Below are 21689 nucleotides of genomic sequence, written 5' to 3' on the forward strand. Positions count from 1 at the left end.
GCCTCTGGTTCTTTTGTACTGCTTGTTCTGAAGAGGCTCTTAGCTGCAATGGCCAGTGAATGCTCATCGGTACACACTCATCTCATTACAGCTCACTCACAACCCAACACAACCGCAAGACGTCTACAAACACCCAGACCGCATGAGTTCACCCGATATGTTTCATAAAGAAAATATTGCTTATTTTAGGACTATTACGACCATATTATTTTCATTGTGATATTCTTTTTTTTTTGCTTTCTGGATAGCTAAACACATTTTAGTCATTACAATCAATTAAACATATATTCTGTATATATTAATATAATATAATAATGTTGTGTTACAGTAATGATAACTTGATGAGAATCAAAAATTGTGAATTAGCCACAACAAAGAACTTTGAACTTCCAGTTGCAGTATGGTAATGAAAATTGTCATGCATTTTTTTCTTATTGCAATTTTTTCTAAATCATTAATTTTCCTAAAGCAAAACTACATAATAATAAAATTAACAAATATTTTGTGAAGAAAATAATTCATATTTTAGGACCATTAAAGACCTAACATTTTCATTGTGACAAATTCATTTATTGATTTCTTAACAGTTAAGCTCATTTTAGGCATTACAATCAATTTAAAATGGATAAATATTTATAAACAATAATATGATAGAATTTTACAGTGATAAGAATTTAATGAGAATCAGTATTGAGAATCACAAATTACATTAAGATATGGTAATAAGAATTTTGGGAAAAACATTCTTAATTGTCATGAAAAATGTCATGCAAATATATTCCTGAAATTTTTAATTTTCCTAAAGCAAAACTACATAATAATAATAAAATGAACAGAAAAAAATATATATGCTTCGTATATTGTTTTGGGACCATTAAGACTATTTTCATTGTGGCAAATTAATTTCTTGACTTCTTTACAGTTAAGCGCATTTTAGTCATAAGAGTCAATCAATCAAATAAATTAATTATTAAATACACACAAATAAATGTTACAGTAATAAGAATTTAACAAGAATGAAAATTGAGAGTTACAAATTAGGGAATGAGAATATTGGGAAAACATCCTTAATTGTAATGAAAAAAACATTCCTGAAATATTTCATTTCCCTAAAGCAAAACTATATAATGATAAAATTAACAGATTTAAAAATGTGTTTCATAGAGAAAATAATTCCTGTTTTGGGACCATTTTCATTGTGACATATTCATTTCTTGATTTCTTGGCAGTTAAGCACATCTTAGTCATTAGAATTAATCAAATAAATAAATAAATAAAATGTTGCAGTAATGAGAATTTAATGAGAAGGATTATATTCGGATAATGAGAATATAGGGAAAACATCCTCAACTGTCATAAAAAATGTCATGCAAAAATGAAATGTTTAATTTTCCTTTAACAAACTACATAATAGTTATAATTTATTTTATTAGAATGAATAATAATGTAATAATATTTTTTGTCTTTGTAATTATTATTATTATGTAGATTAAATATGACCTGGAAATGTTCTCAACATATTTTGCCATAACCATTTTGATATCACATTAAATTTAGTATTTATGTATTTAAATTATGTATTTACAAACAAGTTAGTCGAAACTTTTCTGGCATTCCTTAAAGAGGCAGAACATCACAATCCACTTTGTGTACACAAAACCAGTGTGTGAGAGAGTGTAACTAGAGACGAGGGAAAGAGTGAGTGTGTTTCCTCTTAGCAGGTGGCACAGAGAACATGCCCATCCTAGACAGACCCCTCACTGATAACCTGGCCCAGTTCTGTTCATTTCAATCAAGGGATTTACACACACACAGTGTGATAGATGAGCTTGGCGATCCACCCTAATCTCAATAATGATACCAACTCCACAGTTCACATGAGGACACCACTTACAAACACATTACTGGAGCAATGAAGTTTTCCGAAACCCAGTAAAATTAGATTTGACTGCTGCAATAGTACATAAAAGTAGCTTCCAGTCTAATTCTGTTCTCACAGATCTACAGTCTACCAAGAATTGGATGCACGGCATCTGCTGTATGCGAAAATCTCCTTTGCATTATAAATGAGTTCAGCAGACGTGAACAATAGCAACATGAGTTTGAATTGTGAACCAGGAATATTCAGGACATCATAAATGTATTTGCATGAACACACACTGAGCATCACGATCAAACTTTTTATTGGAAGTGAGTCAATGGAAGTAATGTCAGGCTGTCAAACAAAAAAAACGTGCATGCACAAGTTTAAGTGAGTCATTTGCTGTGCGTCATTGGTGTTGGAAGATGGTCATTTTAGGAGCTCTATCTCTGACAGAACAAACACAGAACATATGCTAACAGCTGAGCAACAGCAAACAGCGCACTGCTATACGAGCACAGCAGATCCACTGGGAATATGTCAGCTTCAGGCTGAGAAATCACTCCGTTCTGACATTTCAAAGGCTGGGAGGGTCGCAGGTTCAACGGACCCTGTTTCCGTTCATGCGGACGGGCTGTCATTACAGATACACATCAACATGCTCCTGAAGGCTTCCTAACACTGGAAAAACACTTCCTTCTTTACACATTTACCACGTCAGGTACAAGATAAACAAGTTTAAAAGCAAACAGAAAGAAAAGAAAAGGATGTTAAAGTAATAGTTTACTCAAACATGAAAATTATGTCATAACTTACTCACTCATAATCAAAGTTTCCAAACCTGTTGTTATTTCTCCATGGAATACAAACTGAGAATTGTTGGAGAGAGATAGAGAGAGAGAGAAACCCTTGACACTGCTTTAATTTCCTATACAAATATTAATAATGCGTATTTTAGGAGTGTTTTCACTGTGATAAATGTTTTTCTTCATTTCTTGACAGTTGTTGACACATACATGCACACACACACACACACACACACACACAAACAAAACACAAATCCAGAAGAACTGTGACAAAGTCTTCAAGATGCTTCAAGAAACCTAATTGCAAAGCCACTGTACTGTCAAAAGTTTTAGGCACTTGTGTAAAAATGCTGTAAAATGAGGATGCTGTCAAAAATAATGTCATAAATAGATTTTCTTTATCAATTAACTTCTATTAACTAAATGAAATCAAAATTTGGTGTGAGCATCCTTTGTGTTTAAAGCAGCTTTTGCCCTAGATGCACTTGTGCATAGGTTTGCAGGTCTCTTGAAGCATCTTGGAGAACAAAAATCTCACTGGATATTACAATTAATGGGGAAATTAATGTTTGGAAATAGAAACTGATATTTCCTACTGACACACTACAGCAAAATAAGGAAGTAACTGACTTAAAACTATTTTTTGTTCTAATAATTTTGGTCACCACTCTCTTTCTCTCTCTCTACACACACACACACACACACACACAGAAAGAGAGAGAGAGAGAGATTTTATAAATACCTAATTTAAATGTTAAAAAATAAGAAAATTACTAACAATATCTAAATGACATCTATTATTTTTTTATTTATTACTTTATATAGAATAAAAATAAAAATACATTTAAACTTGGTTGCTACAACACACAACAGCGTTTTAGTGCAACTTTAATAAATAAAAAAAATGTAAGATTACGAGATTAAAGTCATAATATTTCGAGAAAAGTCAAAATTACGAGAATAAAATCATAGGAATACGAGAATAAAGTCTAAATATTTTGAGAATAGTCAAAATGACAATTATATATTTATTAAGTATTAATAAATATGTATTAAGTATTGTTATGACTTTATTCTCGTAATTTTGACTTTTTCTCAAAATATCTTTTTAGTGCTGTCAACGATTAATCGCATCCAAAATAAAAGTTTTTGTTTACATAATATATGTCTGTGTATATTTATTATATATATATATATATATATATAAATACACACACATGCATGTATATATTTAAGAAAAATGTTATGCTTAGATATTAAATATATTTATATATGATATAAATTATATGAATATAAATATATTCATGTAAACATTTTCTAAATATATGCTGTATGTGTGTGTATTTATATATGCATAATAAATATACACATTACAAACACAATACGTAAACAAAAACGTTTATTTTGGATGCGATTAATCGTGATTAATCGTTTGACAGCACTCATTAAAAAAAAAAAAAGTTTAATGTGGCACTAAAACGCTGTTGTATGTATGTATATATCAGATATAATTTTTTAATCTGAACACAAAAACAGTTGAGATTAGAGGTGAATAATGAGTACTGAATCACACATAAATATTATCTAGTTTATAAAGACTAGGATAAATTGGATTTTTAATCCTTTTTGGAGCTTGACAGCTGTGGGCACTAAACTGTCCTCGTATGGAAAGAATGGAAAACATTCCTCAAAATATCTGCTAGTGTTTCAACATCAGGGTGAGTAAATAATGACAGAATTCATCTTTAAACAGTTACAGACCATCAAGTATGAGATGGCATCAGAGTTATTCTGGGAAATCCAGCGTGAACCGAGAGAAAGTTTCATTGTGTGCTTGCTGACAGGAGAGATAAACAGCAGCTGAAGAAGGCTGTGATGAGAGGCAGCTCCACGGCCCTTAATGAGCTCCAGCGCACAAGCAGCTGGACGAACGAGTGAAAAACAGACGTACGTGCCAGAGAGCACAATGCAGACGTGTGTCACGTGACCGCATTCATCTTTAATGACATGCATTGTTGAGTTCCTACCTGATCCGGTTGTCTATTCTTCAAATGGAATTTCTGAGGTAACCAATCGTAAAGATGCCACTGAATTTATATGAACCATAATGAGGCTCCTACCACTGCATTATGACAGTGTTTCAGACTTTTAGTAGTCATGCAGTGGCCCCAAAAGCATTTGGACATTTAGCCACTTAAAGCCAACATAAAACGTTGTTTGTAACTGATTTTACTCAACGTAGATGTGAAAAAATGTTGAGCGGGAGCTAATTTGAACAACTAAATTAATTGGACTGTGAAAAGAGTTAGTTACATACAGAACGGATAAAAATAAGAGATTCCTGCAAAGAAATATTTAGATGTAAATTTGGATAAAAGATTACAAAGACAAAAAAGCTTTCATTGGAATAATATGAACCAGAAAACAAAATAACGTGATGATCAGTAATGTGTATCCAATTTATGACTGTAAAAACGTCTAAAATTAAAGACAAATTTGGGGTCGGTAAGATTTTTTTCAATGTTTTCTTGTGCTTACCAATTTTATTTGATGCATTTACTAGATCAAAAATACAAATACTAATATTAGGAAATAATACTACTAACTTCTACTTGAATATATTTAAAAAAGCTAGTGATCGCATGCTGAATTTTCAGCATCATTACTCCGGTCTTCAGTGTCACATGATACCTTCAGAAATAATTTTAATATGCCGATTTGCTGCTCAAAAACATTATTAATTATTATATCAATGTTAAAAATATTTCATATTTTTTCTGGATTCTCCGACTAAAATATATATATATATATATATATATATATATATATATATATATATTTTTTTTTTTTTTAAATCTTACTGACAACAAATTTTGAATGACAGTGTATAAATTAAATATTAAATATTAAAAAAAATAATACAAACATAAAATTAAAACAAGTGGCATCTGCAAGCAAATCATGCTGACGTGTTCTCAAAATGAAGTTTTTAAAAAATTATTTTATCATTTGAAACTCCATTAAATAAAAACAATTTAATTTTGCATTTCTGCTAAAAAAATATGCAATTAAAAATATGGCTCAGTTACTGAATACGAGACATTTGAGGTTTGTGTGTCTTTAAACCCAAATGTATGATTTTTACTGGCTGTTGCACACATCTAGCATATAGTTAGTGGGCGATGTGCCATTTTTTGGTCATGTTACACGCCATCAATTTAGGAGTTCTGGACATCAGAGAAGATGTTTGACAGCTGCCAATCATCTGTTTACGCTTTAACTTCTATAAACAGCACTGCTTCTGTCTTAACCAGTCCTCCATCAACTCGTATTAGTTGAGTGTTCACTCATACACGCAGTGGTCTGGATCGAACCAATTCAAGTGCTTCCTCACCCTGGGGTAAGTCTGTCAGATCAGCCTCAGGTAGATCTAAAAACAGACATGTCAATCAAAAGTCCTTGTATACCTGAGCATCTGGCCATTTCAGGCCAACCAAGATTCCCTCAAAAACCACGAAAGCCAGCGCCTTGAAATCACGCAAATGTGGTTAAAATTAGCCCCTGTCCGTTTTACATTCAGTCCGGGTCGAGATCCCAGCTGAGTGTCTGGCCGTGTCTCTCTCAGGTCCTCCTCCTACACGCCACATTTCCATAAGAATGCATCGCGCTCTGCATATCAATCCGAACTCTTAATTAAAGAGCTGCTATATTCCTGCTGGCGTCACATACGCGGGAAGTGCGCAGTAGACCCTTTCTCCCCGTTCTGATGGCCATTTGGAAAGCAAATGAGGGAGGCGATCACAGCCCGGACGTGGCACGCACATTTGAGGGACACCTGATGGAGAACATCAGTAAACACTCGAATGTATGCAGCCAAGTGTGCGTAAAAAAACATCAGCACATGTTCGCTATCATATGCGAAATCTTTTAGTTTGAAGCATAACACATTAAGTAACGTAAAATAAGTTGTTCCGTGAACTATGTTGTGCACTTGGAAATATACAATTAAATAAAAACAATTACTCCATACAAAACACAATCTACAAAACATGTTTTGTTTACTAAATAGAAATGCTGGTGTATACAAACAAAACGATGATATACACAATTTAAACAAATATTTTAAACTATAACGAAAGCTGTTTTATTTTTTTGTTGTGTCTAAACAAAAGACGAGTCCTTTCATAAGGAGATGAATTGATCTCCAGTCTTTTGGGTCTGGAACTTTGCTGAAGAATGTTTCCTTTTAGATGTTTCAGCTTGACGCATTGGATGAAATAGAAAAGTCCTTCTTTATAATGTCTGCCAGTTTCGGTTCCACTTCTGACAACAAGACAACCAGGTGCTGGACCTGTAGATGAGATGAGAAAAGACGAGAAGCTCTGTGATCACCGAGGGCCTGTAGGAGCAGCGAGAAGGACAAAAAAAAAGAAAAAGGAGAAGAACGTACCGCCGTTATATGTTGAGGTACGAGGGTGCCAACAGCAGACACACAGCTTCTCTCTGTCAAACATCCTTCCTTGACTATGGATGACAACAGATCCTGAAGATTAAAGGGAATTTTCAATAAATTAATATGTAATATATTTAACATTTGTATGTTTTGTTTTAATTTAGTAATTTTTACATTTACTTTATATTTTCATAACATAATACATGTTTTTAGAATGTACTTGTATTTAATGTACTATATATATTCATTTGAAATTGTATAATTTATTATTTTTTAAACATCAAATTTTTATAATATAATATATAAAATATATCTTAAATTAGAATTTAATAATTTACATTTTTTTGAAAGCCATTGGTTTTCTGAAAAAATAAAAAAATAGCACATTCTGTTAGAATTTTACAGTCAAATAAACAAATTATGTGAAAATTACCAGTTTTACCCTCAGGTCTTAAAGGGTTAAGTTGTCAAATTAATTCATTTATTTTAATAATATAAATATAGAATATATAATACTTTAATAAATTAAACATTTATAATATACTTTTTTTTTTACATTTAATGTATACTTTTTAATATATTTTTAGAATATAGTATAATTTAGTAGATAATATTTTAAATTAAAATGCAATCATTTATTATTTTGTAAATTTGATAGCTTTAAATTTCAATTTAATTAAAATTTTAGTGCTGTCAAACGATTAATTGCGATTAATCGCATCCAAAACAAAGGTTTTTGTTTACATAATATATGTATATTTATGATGTATACATAAATACACACACATGCATGTATATATTTCAGAAAAATAGGTTATGTTTATTTATTAAATATATTTATTTATAATATAAATTACATGAATATAAATATAGACATGTAAATATTTATATATACATAATAAATATACACAGTACACACACATTATGCAAACAAAAACTTTTATTTTGGATGCGATTAATCACGATTAATCGTTCGACAGCACTAAATATAATATATGGTCTCAAGTTAGAATTTTAATAATTTATTACTATTTTGTAAACTGGATAGCTGCCAGTTTCACCTTATTCAGTTGCATAAGGACGGCTGAGAGGAACTCTGCTGTGGTTTCGACTAAAGCTTTGAGCTGTTCATCTTCCTCTTTCTGATTCTCTTCCGATTTGGAGTTTCCAGCTGTTCGGCTCTGACGCCATTCAGCATTGAACTGCAGAATGCGAAAAAGACTTCCTAATAATTCTGTACCTGTTAAGAATAAACACACATTATGTAATAGCAAACTATATTGCAATATAATAGCAAACCTTAAACAAACACCACGATGCCTCTCACGAAGCAATGAATCTGATATGCTAAAAGTGTGTGTTTCGTACTGATATCTGTCTGCAGGCTGGCGTATAATGCTGACAGTAAGGCGAGCGCTGGGGCCAGGAGGGCTTTCTGCTCCTGCAGGATGAGAGGAGGATCGTCCGCTTGACATAAATCCTCACATACGATCTTGCACACAAACATCCACACTGCATGACCACAAGCTCCATCTGATACTGTACACAAGGTAAAAACAAGAAATCATTGCATATATTGCATATACCGTTTTTATGGACAGTCAATGAAATGCTGTTTTTGACTTTATATATTTAATCAAAGAATCCTGACAAAAAATGTATCACAGTTTCCACAAAAATATTAAGCAGAAAACTGTTTTCAACACTGATAATAATATGAAATGTTTCCCGAACAGCAAATCAGCATATTAGAATGATTTCTGAAGGATAATGTGACACTGAATGGAGAAATGAGATTTGCAGCTTTGCATTACAGAAATAAATTACATTTTAAAATACATTACAATAGAAATCAGTTATTTTAAATTATATACTATATTACTGTTTTACTGTATTTTTGATCAAATAAACGCAGCCTTGGTGAGCAGAAGACAATGACTCTCAGAAAAGGAACATCAATGTATAGCTCAAGTGATTGTTATTGCCCCTAAAAAAAACTTACTAAATAATAAATGAATTTTCAGGGTCAGTAAAGGTCAGAGTGTGTGTGTGTGTGTCTCTCACCCAGAGCCTGCATGCCCTCTTCTACTGTAGTCAGAAGCTGGAGTGAATGAAGATACACTTCAAGCGCCTCTGGACTTTCTGACCTACAACACAAAACTTTGAATGAGCCTAAATTCATATTTCAAAAACAACATTGATCTGATTCAGATAGAACATCTTCTCTTGCTCTAGCAGCAGACAGAGGAATAGGTTGGTAAATGCCTCGGACAGACAGACGAACAGTAGGTCACATCACCTTAATTAACACGTCTCACCTAAGCTGTGTGGCCGCCTCAAGCAGAGAGGACGCGACATCCTGCTGTGTGTCCTTGTTTGGGTCACCGTCGCTGGCTGGGGTGGACACCCAACTCTTCATCATCTCCTCATCCTCATCAAAGAGCTTATCCACCAGCTCCCCAACCTTCACCAGCAAATCCACTGCAGAGAGAGAGAAACTTTAGTGTCCCAATACTTCAGAGGCACAATTACCTGTTTGATCAACTTTTATCTAAGATTAATTTAAACTAGCATTAAAACACATCAAATGTATGCATTTTAAAATTCTGTTTCGATTTTAACATAAATGTCAATTAATTAAATTAAAATATATTTCTGAAATATTAGCTTTGATGAATTTAAAACTTTAAATGAAAATATAACCTTTAATATATATTATTTTATACATTAGAATGACCTAAATTTAGTCATTAATTAGCTATAGAAAGTTATTGTTAGAAAGAAATTAACAAATTTTATAATATAATATATACTCATCAATAACTACAAGCCAACATTTGGTTACAAAATAGCTAGTGAAAAAAAACTTAGTAAACAAACGTTAATAAAATGGTTAATAATAATAATAATAACAATAATTATTAATGTTTATTGCTAAAAAATAAAAAAAATAAAATCACACATGAAAAGAGAAATAAATATGCATAAGTTTGGGGAAAAAACAAACAAAAATTGCTGCTTGATTTCTAAAGAGTTTCAGGCCCTTTTTGTGCTGGTTTGTTGAAAGCACCATTAGCAACAGTTGTAAACATCACTGACCGTTGGTGGAGCTGCTCATGATGAAACACAGACTGCCGCACATCGCAGGCTGCTGCCGTATCCTCTCCAGCCACAGAGGGGCGACATCAGGCTGAGACAGACACATTAGCAGGAGCCTGAGGAAGCCATAGTGTTGCCAGTCACATACTCGCATTCAGTAAAATGCAGCATGTATTGTATAAGTTGTCTTCGAATTTTGTAACAGGACTTTATCAGCACTGACCTGCAAGTCTCCAAGAGCGTAGGTGGATCATTGTCCCCGAGCAGCAGAAGTAACACAGAGCTGAGATATACAGACAACATGTAAGACATAAATTAGTAGTATTGTATTTACAAAATTAGCTGAATTATTCTGAAGTAAACCGAGAGTTACCATAGGTCGGAGTTCTGGCTGAGGGATACACATGTGTCATGGAAACAGGCCATATTACCCAGAATTCCAACACAGATTTCCTAGAACAGAAGCTCTGAGTAATTATTTGAAGTCATAAGCATACAAGCATTATGTAAAGCAGTTACAGTGGTAAAATGTCTTACCGTGAGCCGCGGGCTATGTGACTTTGCAATCACACCCAGCAAGATGTCTGGAGCTTTGAACTCCTGAAGAAAAACAGCCACATCCTGGAGAGAAAACACATGTAATGTATATGTAGATGGTGGGCATGGAGCAGGATGACGAGTGCGTTTCAGTTTACCTTATCCATAGCCATGTCCCAAACTTTACACAAGTCCTCCTCCAGATCATCTGTCAGTTCCACTGAAGAATCACTCGGCCCACTTTCTTGATCTGTCACCATCTAGAAGGTAATTGAAGTATATATTAAGAAAGAAGTCCCTAGCAATAATCTTGATCAAACAATTAAATATATGTACATGTTTTTGTAATTTCAGACGCATCTGAAAGGTCATACCATTGATATTATACCTAAGTTAAGAAGTTAAAGTAAATAAGTTAGAAAACAAGGATGCGCATTTAATACATGGGAGGAATGTAGTTGCACACCGGACGAGAAGCGCAGAGCCGCATTTAGAACAACTCACAGGTATTGCACCCAATTCAAGGAGCCTGTCCTCCAACAAAAAACGACCCTATAGGTCGTTTGTGCAAGCGCCTTATTACGACCTATATTTACGTTTTAAAGTTAAGTGCTCTCTAGCGCGCGTAAAAAAAAAAAAAAAACTTTTTTTTTATTGAATCACTCAAATTCAACATTTTACAGTAGTCAGGCGGTGAACACACACACACACACTCAAAGGGAAACAAAATTACAATGAAATAGAAAAAATAACATAAAATAATAATAAAATGACATAAAAACATGGAAATGTTTACATATATTAATACACTTAACAGCTTTCTTGTTTATCAAAGTGTAAATAGATTTTAGGTATTGCTTAACTTCTGATTTCAAAATGAGAAACAATTGTTTGTAATTGCCGTACTTACATTTATGTATACTAAACTTTGCCAGCAAAGTAATAAATGAATCAAATAATATTCCTTATGGAATGACATGTCGTAAGTGAAAAAAAACAAATAAAACATTTTCAAAACAAAGTTGAAAGCTGGGCACGATATGATCGCTAACAAATGAGCAAAAGTCTGACCAAAAATTGGCTGAGTAAGGACAACTCCAAAATAAATGAAAAAATGTTTCTGTATATAGACCACAAAATGTACATAGTATATCAATATCACAGTTAAATCCATTTACAAGGAAATAGTTACTGTGGTAATATTTATAAATGAGTTTGAAAGAAATTTCTTTTACTTTATTTGTGATTAAATATTTATGAGGTAATTTCCAGATTTTATGCCATATCAAACCATCAACACAGCTATTCCGGAAAGTTACAATAGGTCTAAAGACAACATCTTTTTGAAAAAGGGCCCGAACTGTCGATTATTGTGTTTGACAGAGGAACAAGAAAAACAGACTCAACCAACAGCAGTGTCAACAAGATCTAAAGACTGTATAGAAGATAGGGGACATGTATTTTTACAAAGCATTTCTAATCCAGAGGGGACAGCATCCATAACAATGGCATATTCTTTAGGAGTGATAGGGATTTTAAATTTAGACAAAAATTCAGAATAAGACCTTCTTGGTTGGAAAGTTGGCTCACCAAAACTATATCATTAGAAAACCAGTTAGTGTTTTAGATTTATATAAAATATGCTTATTATTCCATATAAAACATCTATTAGGTGAGAAATTCAGTTTATAAATTAAATTCCAGGAGAGAAGCATTTGTTTGTGAAAATTGGATAACTTAACGGAAGTTTAGAAATGTTGTAGTTAAAAAAAAAAAAAAAATGAAGACCTCCAACCTGTGAAAAAATACAACGAGGAATAAAGTTCCATATACTAGTTGGTTTTTTAAAAAATTGTTTGATCCAGTTTACTTTAAAAGTATAATTAAGAGTGGTAACATCTAAAAAGTTCAAACCTCAAAAAATTTTCAGTTGTGTTCATAAAATTATAACAGTCTCGTGTTGTGTCTGTCATTACCAATCAAAATGCGTGTTTATTTAAATGCAATGTGTGGACTTTTTACACCAATCTCACAGTAATTCTTACATATTTTACTAGGTGGCTAATTCGTACGAATGACCACATCTAACCCTACCTATAGACTGTAGGTTTTGATGTCCACATATTCATTTAATTACAGTGGCTATAGTATTTCTGTCCTAAAGAAATTGCCAAATATGAAAGATTAAGTGGACATTTGAATTAAATGGTGCTTGGTCAATATTAAACAAGGATTAGATCGCACGGTAATGTGTAAAAACTATCATCAGGCTGTTGGCGCCCCCTGCAGGCCTTTGTTGTAATGCGTAATGTACATTAGCTTTGTTGTTTATAAATACATTGTATTTAAACTTTTATTTTGGATGCGATTAATCATTGCCCAGCACTAATATATGGGGCTGCCTCTACGATGAATCGCCTGCGATACTGAACGTGATATTGCGTAGCTTGTCGGTGAACTACGGCTCTGTGTATTAAATGGCACTGCATTTGAAAACAGGTGATGGAGATTTAACGCTAATCACAGAACCGGCTTTACTGACGAGATGCGCATGACAATCGCATGCAATATATCGTGCAGCCCTACCCTGGACCACAAAACCAGTCTTAAGTCGCTGGGGTATATTTGTAGCAATAGCCAAAAATACATTGTATTAGTCAAAATTATTGATTTTTATTTTATGCCAAAAATCATAAGGACATTAAGTAGAGATCATGTTCCATGAAGATATTTGGTAAATTTCCTACTGTAAATACGTAGCAACTCTCCTTCTCACCGTGCATTAGGACGATATAGACACACGAAATTCTTAATTATTGCCCTGATGGTGGAAATGGGAATTTTCACTGCTCTAGCTCTTTTCTTAAAGCCACTTCACTAATTTGTGAAGCTCAATTATCGTTTGCTGCACATTAGAAATATATTCTTTGGTTTTTCTCATTGTGATGGATGATTAAGGGTTTTAAGGGTTTTTGGGCTTTGTTTTCCCTCCCATTTATATTTCTGTGAAACAGGAAGCCATGGCTGGATAATTTCATGTTCATAGTCACCCTGGAGTGCTCAAAATTGTGAATATGAATGGGAATATTTTACTCATAAGAATTTCTAGGGGTGCCAATAATTGTGTCCAACGTGTATTTGAGAAAAACATTTATTTCATAATGATATTTCCCCCCATTTTAAATTCTTATTATCCAATGAAAGGTTAGATTTTTGTGAATTTTTTTAAATAAAAGATCAAAAGGATTAACAATGCAGATTAATTTTCACAGCCTTCTTTGATCATATTTACCAAGGGTGCCGATATTTTTGGTCATGACTGTATGTTTGTGTATTTATATATACATAATAAATATACACAGTACACACACATATATTATGTTAACAAAAACTTTTATTTTGGATGTGATTAATCGTTGCCCAGCACTAATACATATATGTATATACTCTGTCCATTTCTTCTGATCATCCTTGAGATGGTTCTACACCTTCATTTGAGTCCAGCTGTGTTTGATTATACTGATTGGACTTGATTAGGAAAGCCACACACCTGTCTATATAAGACAGCTCACAGTGCATGTCATGAGGTCAAAGGAACTGCCTGAAGAGCTCAGAGACAGAATTGTGGCAAGGCACAGATCTGGCCAAGGTTAAAAAAAAATTTCTGCTGCACTTAAGGTTCCTAAGAGCACAGTGGCCTCCATAATCCTTAAATGGAAGACGTTTGGGACGACCAGAACCCTTCCTAGTGCTGGCCGTCCGGCCAAACTGAGCTATCGGGGGAGAAGAGCCTTGGTGAGAGAGGTAAAGAAGAACCCAAAGATCACTGTGGCTGAGCTCCAGAGATGCAGTCGGGAGATGGGAGAAAGTTGTAGAAAGTCAACCATCACTGCAGCCCTCCACCAGTCGGGGCTTTATGGCAGAGTGGCCCGACGGAAGCCTCTCCTCAGTGCAAGACACATGAAGGCCCGCATGGAGTTTAAGATGGTGAGAAATAAGATTCTCTGGTCTGATGAGACCAAGATAGAACTTTTTGGCCTTAATTCTAAGCGGTATGTGTGGAGAAAACCAGGCACTGCTCATCACCTGCTCATCACCTGTCCAATACAGTCCCAACAGTGAAGCATGGTGGTGGCAGCATCATGCTGTGGGGGTGTTTTTCAGCTGCAGGGACAGGACGACTGGTTGCAATCGAGGGAAAGATGAATGACTTCTACTAAATACTGAGCAAAGGGTCTGAATACTTAGGACCATGTGATATTTCAGTTTTTCTTTTTTAATAAATCTGCAAAAATGTCAACAATTCTGTGTTTTTCTGTCAATATGGGGTGCTGTGTGTACATTAATGAGGAAAAAAAATTAACTTAAATGATTTTAGCAAATGGCTGCAATATAACAGAGTGAAAAATGTAAGGGGGTCTGAATAGTTTCCGTACCCACTGTATATATATATGGGGTGTAACGGTACGCAGTGGCGTGCACGGGGGGGGGCTCGAGCCCCTGCCCCTTTGAGGTTCGACGGTAAAGTGCCCTTGCGGTCCAGTGACCCTGGTCTGCGATTTCTGCCGTGGGTAGGAGTGTTCGATATGACGATCTTTGATCGTGGACTATAAAAATGTCTCCACAATCTGCTTTTTTGAAGAAATATCGTAGTATCGTACTTCAGCGTGCATTCTATCAGCTGCAGTTCTGGCGCCGCCTTCTCTATATACTGTACAACGCCACATCCATTCAGTGTTAACTCAGCGGTAGAGTTACTCTCACGGGACACTGCACTTATTCGCAATCACAAAAGTACATTATCTGCATCTGCTTCAAAGACTTACTGGTTAAACGTTTCACTCGTGTGCTGATGAGCACCTTTTCTGAGCAAATACACCCAAAGCGCGTGCTCTAAAAAGCCCATCAAACAGCGCCTGATTACTGAACTAAGTTATGTTTTGTAATAATACTGTCAAAACATACAATGTTTATGTATAGACTATAATCTATAGGTTATGTCTAAAATGAAAGTAAACAGCTGAGAGAAACGCATGCGTGCCTGTATATTAGATGCGTGCAGGTCTTAAAGGGACTGTACTAAACATGCTGCCGACTGTAATTAAAGGGATAGTTCACCCTAAAATTGTAATTATGTCATTATTTACTCACTCACATGTTGTCCCAAACCTGTATTAATTTCTTTCTTGTGCTGAACACAAAAGAAGATATTTTGAAGAATCTGGGTAACCAAACAGTTGCTGGTCCACATTGTCTTTAACAGTAGGGAAAAAAATACTATGGAAGTCACTGTAGACCAGCAACTGTTTGGCTTTCCACCTTCTTCAAAATAGCATTTATTTTCAGCAGAAGAAACTCATTCAGGTTTAAAATAACTTTTGAGTGAGTAAATGAAGGTATAAAAATAAAACACTAGCCTATTTTAATTTTGGGGTGAATTATTCCTTTAATGTTAATAAAACACCAAACACAAAGAGAAAAATCACTCACTACTCTTGACTGAAAAACTTTAATACAGTTGCTTTAATAGGAATCAATCTATATAGTGTTTTATTTTTATATTTGTTACCTGCTAAATACACCTATTGTAGACTACCGCAAAATAAAACACTGTTTATTTTATTTGTATATTATGTGTATCTTTGCTCTCATTTTTTAATAACAAAGATAAAATAATGACAATGCTTTTTATCTTCACCCACTTTGGCCTAAATATCCGCCATACTTTTTTATATTTTGTTACCTTGAAAGGCTTTGTCTTTATAGTAGGGAAATTAGTTTGTACTGCTCAAACAACTTGCAAAATAGAAAATCCAACATGACAAATAATTGTGATAATATTGTGAATCGTGATATTTCTAAAAAAAAATTGTGATATTTTTGCCACATCGCCCACCCCTAGCCAAGGGGGACGAAACCCGAGGGGGACAACGCAGCACGGTGTGCGTCAGCAGATGTCGCTGTTTTAATGGCATAAATGTCTTTTTAGTGTTGTTAGCATAACTGTTGCAAATTAACATACATTTTATATTTTAAAACATTTTTTAAAGTTTTTTGCTATATAATATATAAAAACTAACAGGTATAAAACTTTTTAAAATATAAAATGTATATTTTTTTATGACGCACACCGTGCTGCGTTGTCACGGGAGCATCCCAGCTGCAGATAATGAGGAAATTACTTCTCTCCCTTCACCAAGTGCATTCCAAACGACTACATAATTCACTCCAAAGTCCCATGGAATTTACCATATGAACCGTTTCGGTTCGGTACGTGTACCGTTACGCCCCTAATATATATATATATAAAACCACAAATTACATTACATATAATTCATTTAACAAGTTTAAAAAAAAGAGTAAAGTATTATATACATTAAAATATAGTTATGCAGTTAAATAAACTATAAAATTACAGTATAGATGCAATACATTATAGTTAATGTAATATAAAAATATATTTTAGGGACCCTTTTAGTAGTTTAAATAATGTATAAATAATTTCATATTTATATAAATTTACTTTAGAATAATATTTATATAATTATGATAAAAATTATAAAAGACAATTAAAATCAAAAGGGGTCAAATTATATTTAAATGTAATTAAAAATAAAATGCAATTTGTGTTTAATTAAAAATACATAAAAAACATGTATTTAAAAATTATATATCGTCTTTCAACGTAACGGGTATGTTTTTGTTCAAATGAAACAATTAATCTGACATGTACTTATTAAAACATCTAAAAGAAAAGTGATCATACTAAATTTGATCATATCTTAAATTATTCAAATTTTTTTATTTTAAATTATTAAAAGTGGCAAAGATTGGTAAAGATTTAAATGGACATTTAATTAGTATTTTGGGGGCTGCACGGTGATCTTCTTGCTCTAATATGCCTGACAAGATGCTTGTTATGTGGAGACCAATGATACAGAAGTCTAGCGTGCATGGTTATACCTGAATAAGGCGGGTCAGAGTGCTGAAGAGCCAGTGTTTGCTGTACACTGTCTCCCCGATGGCGTCCGCCTCCTCACCGGCCTCAGTCTCATCTTCCTCGGGTGGAGGCGATGGGTTGCGGTCCATCTCCAGCGAACCCGCGGTGGAGGATCCACAACTGTCTCCATCCACCTCCTCCTGAGAGCATCTGTCTTTGTGCTCTGATGAAATCAATGCATGACATAAAAGCATGAGGGATGAGATAAAATGCATGTATAAACCTCCAACACACAGCATAAAACATATGCATGCATGCATGCAAAAAAAAGTCTCAGATAAAATATAAATGTATGCACAAACCTCACATGCACACAAAATTCAAAAACTTGCATGACTACAGTACGCATTAACTTCTCATTCATTAATGCAAAGCCTGACCTAAATGCATGGATAAATAGAGATCATGAAGTAAATATTTACTGTAATTAAGTTGCGTCACAATTCCAACACGCTTTAGCAACATAAGTGTGAAATGCAAACGTACAAAAACCAGTTACGCGGTATGTTTAAAACTCGAGAGGTTTTGCAGGTTTATTTATATAATACCGGTTCAACAACGTGGCAAATATTGATTTATTAAAATAAACATTTACTGCAGAGAGGATCAACACTAATAACCCACATATCCTGACTTACCCATTAATGATGACTTTCCACAACCAACGCTAAAATGCTCATAAATATCAATTCGCAAAATGAATTTTAAGCTTCATGGTTTAACGTTTTGAATAAGCACATAAAAGTGAACACTTCCGCTCACAACTCCACAGAGCATGATGGGAAAGAATAAGGGAAATAAAAGTGGATAGAATGGCAGTTGCACGAAACGTCTACAAATAAATGGGCGGAGTTTGTGTCCCGGTTTGACAAGGGGAAATAGTATTTTTCATATTTCTGCTCTGCAACATCTGTTTTTTTAATTCAGTGTCTGTAAATGTTTAAGTGTAATTATTTAGCTATATATTATTGTATAGAACAGGACTGAAGCACATTTTCACAAGGTACGAATCTGATTAGGCTAAACTGCTGCTTTAATATTGTTTTTGGTCGGATTTCTGAATGTCAGTCACTAGTTCTTGATATGAATATTTAAACGCTTTTTCCTCTTTTTTTTTTTTAACTGTAAAATGTTTTTGTGGGGAAAACATGATTTGAATGCGGGTTAATGAGGGTTTCTGAGCCTCCATGCGCCCCCTGGAGAAAATCTTTGTTGTCGCTTTAAAACGGTTACAGCTTTTGTTATCGAAAGGTAAACTTTCTTACACTGTCTGGGTCATTCTTCATTTGTTTCAACAGTTGAAATAAACTTTAAATACCAATAAATCATAAAATGTTTGTATTCTGTAGGGTAAACACAATTTGTGCACTGTTAATAGTTACATTTTTTTGTTTTAAAATACATATTTAATTGAGTTTTAGAGATTGCATTTGTAACAAAATATGAGAATTAGAGAATGAGAATTAGCTTTATTGCCAGGTATGTTTACACATACGAGGGATTTGTTATAGTGACAGAAGCTCCACAGTGCAACAGAATGACAGTGACAGGACAGGACACAGATAATAAAAAGAATAATATACAAATATACAAAATAGACAATGTACAAAATAGCAAAAACACAATATATAATATAGACAATTACAGGTGCTGGTCATATAATTAGAATATCATCAAAAAGTTGATTTATTTCACTAATTCCATTCAAAAAGTGAAACTTGTATATTATATTCATTCATTACACACAGACTGATATATTTCAAATGTTTATTTCTTTTAATTTTGATGATTATAACTGACAACTAAGGAAAATCCCAAATTCAGTATCTCAGAAAATTAGAATATTGTGAAAAGGTTCAATATTGAAGACACCTGGTGCCACACTCTAATCAGCTAATTAACTCAAAACACCTGCAAAGGCCTTTAAATGGTCTCAGTCTAGTTCTGTAGGCTACACAATCATGGGGAAGACTGCTGACTTGACAGTTGTCCAAAAGACAACCATTGACACGTTGCACAAAAGGGCAAGACACAAAAGGTCATTGCAAAAGAGGCTGGCTGTTCACAGAGCTCTGTGTTCAAGCACATTAATAGAGAGGCGAAGGGAAGGAAAAGATGTGGTAGAAAAGTGTACAAGCAATCGGGATAACCGCACCCTGGAGAGGATTGTGAAACAAAAGCTATTCAAAAATGTGGGGGAGATTCACAAAGAGTGGACTGCAGCTGGAGTCAGTGCTTCAAGAACCACTACGCACAGATGTATGCAAGACATGGGTTTCAGCTGTCGCATTCCTTGTGTCAAGCCACTCTTGAACAACAGACAGCGTCAGAAGCGTCTCGCCTGGGCTAAAGACAAAAAGGACTGGACTGCTGCTGAGTGGTCCAAAGTTATGTTCTCTGATGAAAGTAAATTTTGCATTTCCTTTGGAAATCAGGGTCCCAGAGTCTGGAGGAAGAGAGGAGAGGCACACAATCCACGTTGCTTGAGGTCCAGTGTAAAGTTTCCACATTCAGTGATGGTTTGGGGTGCCATGTCATCTGCTGGTGTTGGTCCACTGTGTTTTCTGAGGTCCAAGGTCAACACAGCCGTATACCAGAAAGTTTTAGAGCACTTCATGCTTCCTGCTGCTGACCAACTTTATGGAGATGCAGATTTCATTTTCCAACAGGACTTGGCACCTGCACACAGTGCCAAAGCAACCAGTATCTGGTTTAAGGACCATGGTATCCCTGTTCTTAATTGGCCAGCAAACTCGCCTGACCTTAACCCCATAGAAAATCTATGGGGTATTGTGAAGAGGAAGATGCGATATGCCAGACCCAACAATGCAGATGAGCTGAAGGCCATTATCAGAGCAACCTGGGCTCATAACACCTGAGCAGTGCCACAGACTGATCGACTCCATGCCACGCCGCATTGCTGCAGTAATTCAGGCAAAAGGAGCCCCAACTAAGTATTGAGTGCTGTACATGCTCATACTTTTCATGTTCATACTTCTCAGTTGGCCAAGATTTCTAAAAATCCTTTCTTTGTATTGGTCTTAGTTTTTCTCAGTCGCTTTGGTGCATTTCAGATCAGAAATGAAATTCTCAACTACTTGTTCAACCTCCACATCATCTAGTCACTTGTGCACATCATAAAACCAGTTTCTCATTCTTTTGAACAAGTTGCAATTGCTTTGGTACATTTATGCAATTGATTATGTACATTTGTCTGCGATTTTTCTACATTTTCAGTTACTATTGTCATGTTGCTCAAAATGTATTATATAGTTCTCTGTGCTTTTTATAGTCTTACCCTTCAAAACCTCAAGTCATTAGTTCATCGTATAAGTCATTACATGCAAAATGGTTGAACAAGTTGTCATAATATGTCAAGCATATTTCTATACATTTCCATTAGACTTTTTTTTTTTTTTTTTTTTTTTTCCTTCTCTAAATCTGTCTTGAACTGGTAAATTGCTCCTAGGTGAATCTTGACTTTCTCTAACGAAGGTGCATCTCATGAACAATCAACTGGCAAGTATATGTGTGTGTATGTGTGTGTGTGTGTGTGTGTATATATATATATATATATATATATCTATCCGGAGCACAACACAATGTTACAATGGAAGGACAAGGAATTGGATGGGGTCAACAGCCAGAGAGAGGAAGCGGAGTGAGGCTGCGTGGCGGAGGAGTTGGGAGGCAAAACAGAGGAAGAGGCCGAGGACATATGCGTGTTCCTGATGAGATAATAGCCACACTTGTAGACCACGTTCTCAATCATGGGCTTACAATGGCCGAGGCTGGTCGAAGGGTGCAGCCAAATGTTGGGAGAACAACTGTGTCCTCAATCATTCAGACTTTTCGTCGACAGAACAGGTATGTAATCTAACAATAGGCACTGTACTGTAATACTGTATACTTTCTGTAATGCTTCATACAATT

General features: G+C 34.5%; 1 protein-coding gene across 1 annotated transcript; it reads right to left on the reverse strand.

Moving 5' to 3' along the window:
- Positions 1 to 5737: 5737 nt before the first annotated feature.
- Positions 5738 to 18553, reverse strand: saal1 (serum amyloid A-like 1). Its single transcript, XM_058766731.1, has 13 exons — positions 18395 to 18553; positions 17720 to 17919; positions 10915 to 11016; positions 10757 to 10840; positions 10593 to 10672; positions 10443 to 10502; positions 10220 to 10335; positions 9439 to 9601; positions 9185 to 9267; positions 8489 to 8659; positions 8182 to 8360; positions 7118 to 7210; positions 5738 to 7018 (listed from the first exon to the last, which is right to left on the reverse strand). The coding sequence occupies exons 1-13, from the start codon at positions 18396 to 18398 to the stop codon at positions 6923 to 6925; spliced, it is 1431 nt and encodes a 476-aa protein (XP_058622714.1). The 5' UTR covers positions 18399 to 18553; the 3' UTR covers positions 5738 to 6922.
- Positions 18554 to 21689: the final 3136 nt, after the last annotated feature.

This window comes from Onychostoma macrolepis, chromosome 25 (genome assembly GCF_012432095.1).
Source record: "Onychostoma macrolepis isolate SWU-2019 chromosome 25, ASM1243209v1, whole genome shotgun sequence".
NCBI lineage: Eukaryota > Metazoa > Chordata > Actinopteri > Cypriniformes > Cyprinidae > Onychostoma > Onychostoma macrolepis.

Bases quoted from the DNA above. Each gene is read 5' to 3' on its own strand.
- saal1 (XM_058766731.1), bottom strand. The intron at 11,017-17,719 runs GTATAACCATGC...ATTACCTTCTAG, and splicing joins CTCTGACCCGCCTTATTCAG to ATGGTGACAGATCAAGAAAG. The intron at 7,019-7,117 runs GTACGTTCTTCT...TCTCATCTACAG, and splicing joins TACCTCAACATATAACGGCG to GTCCAGCACCTGGTTGTCTT.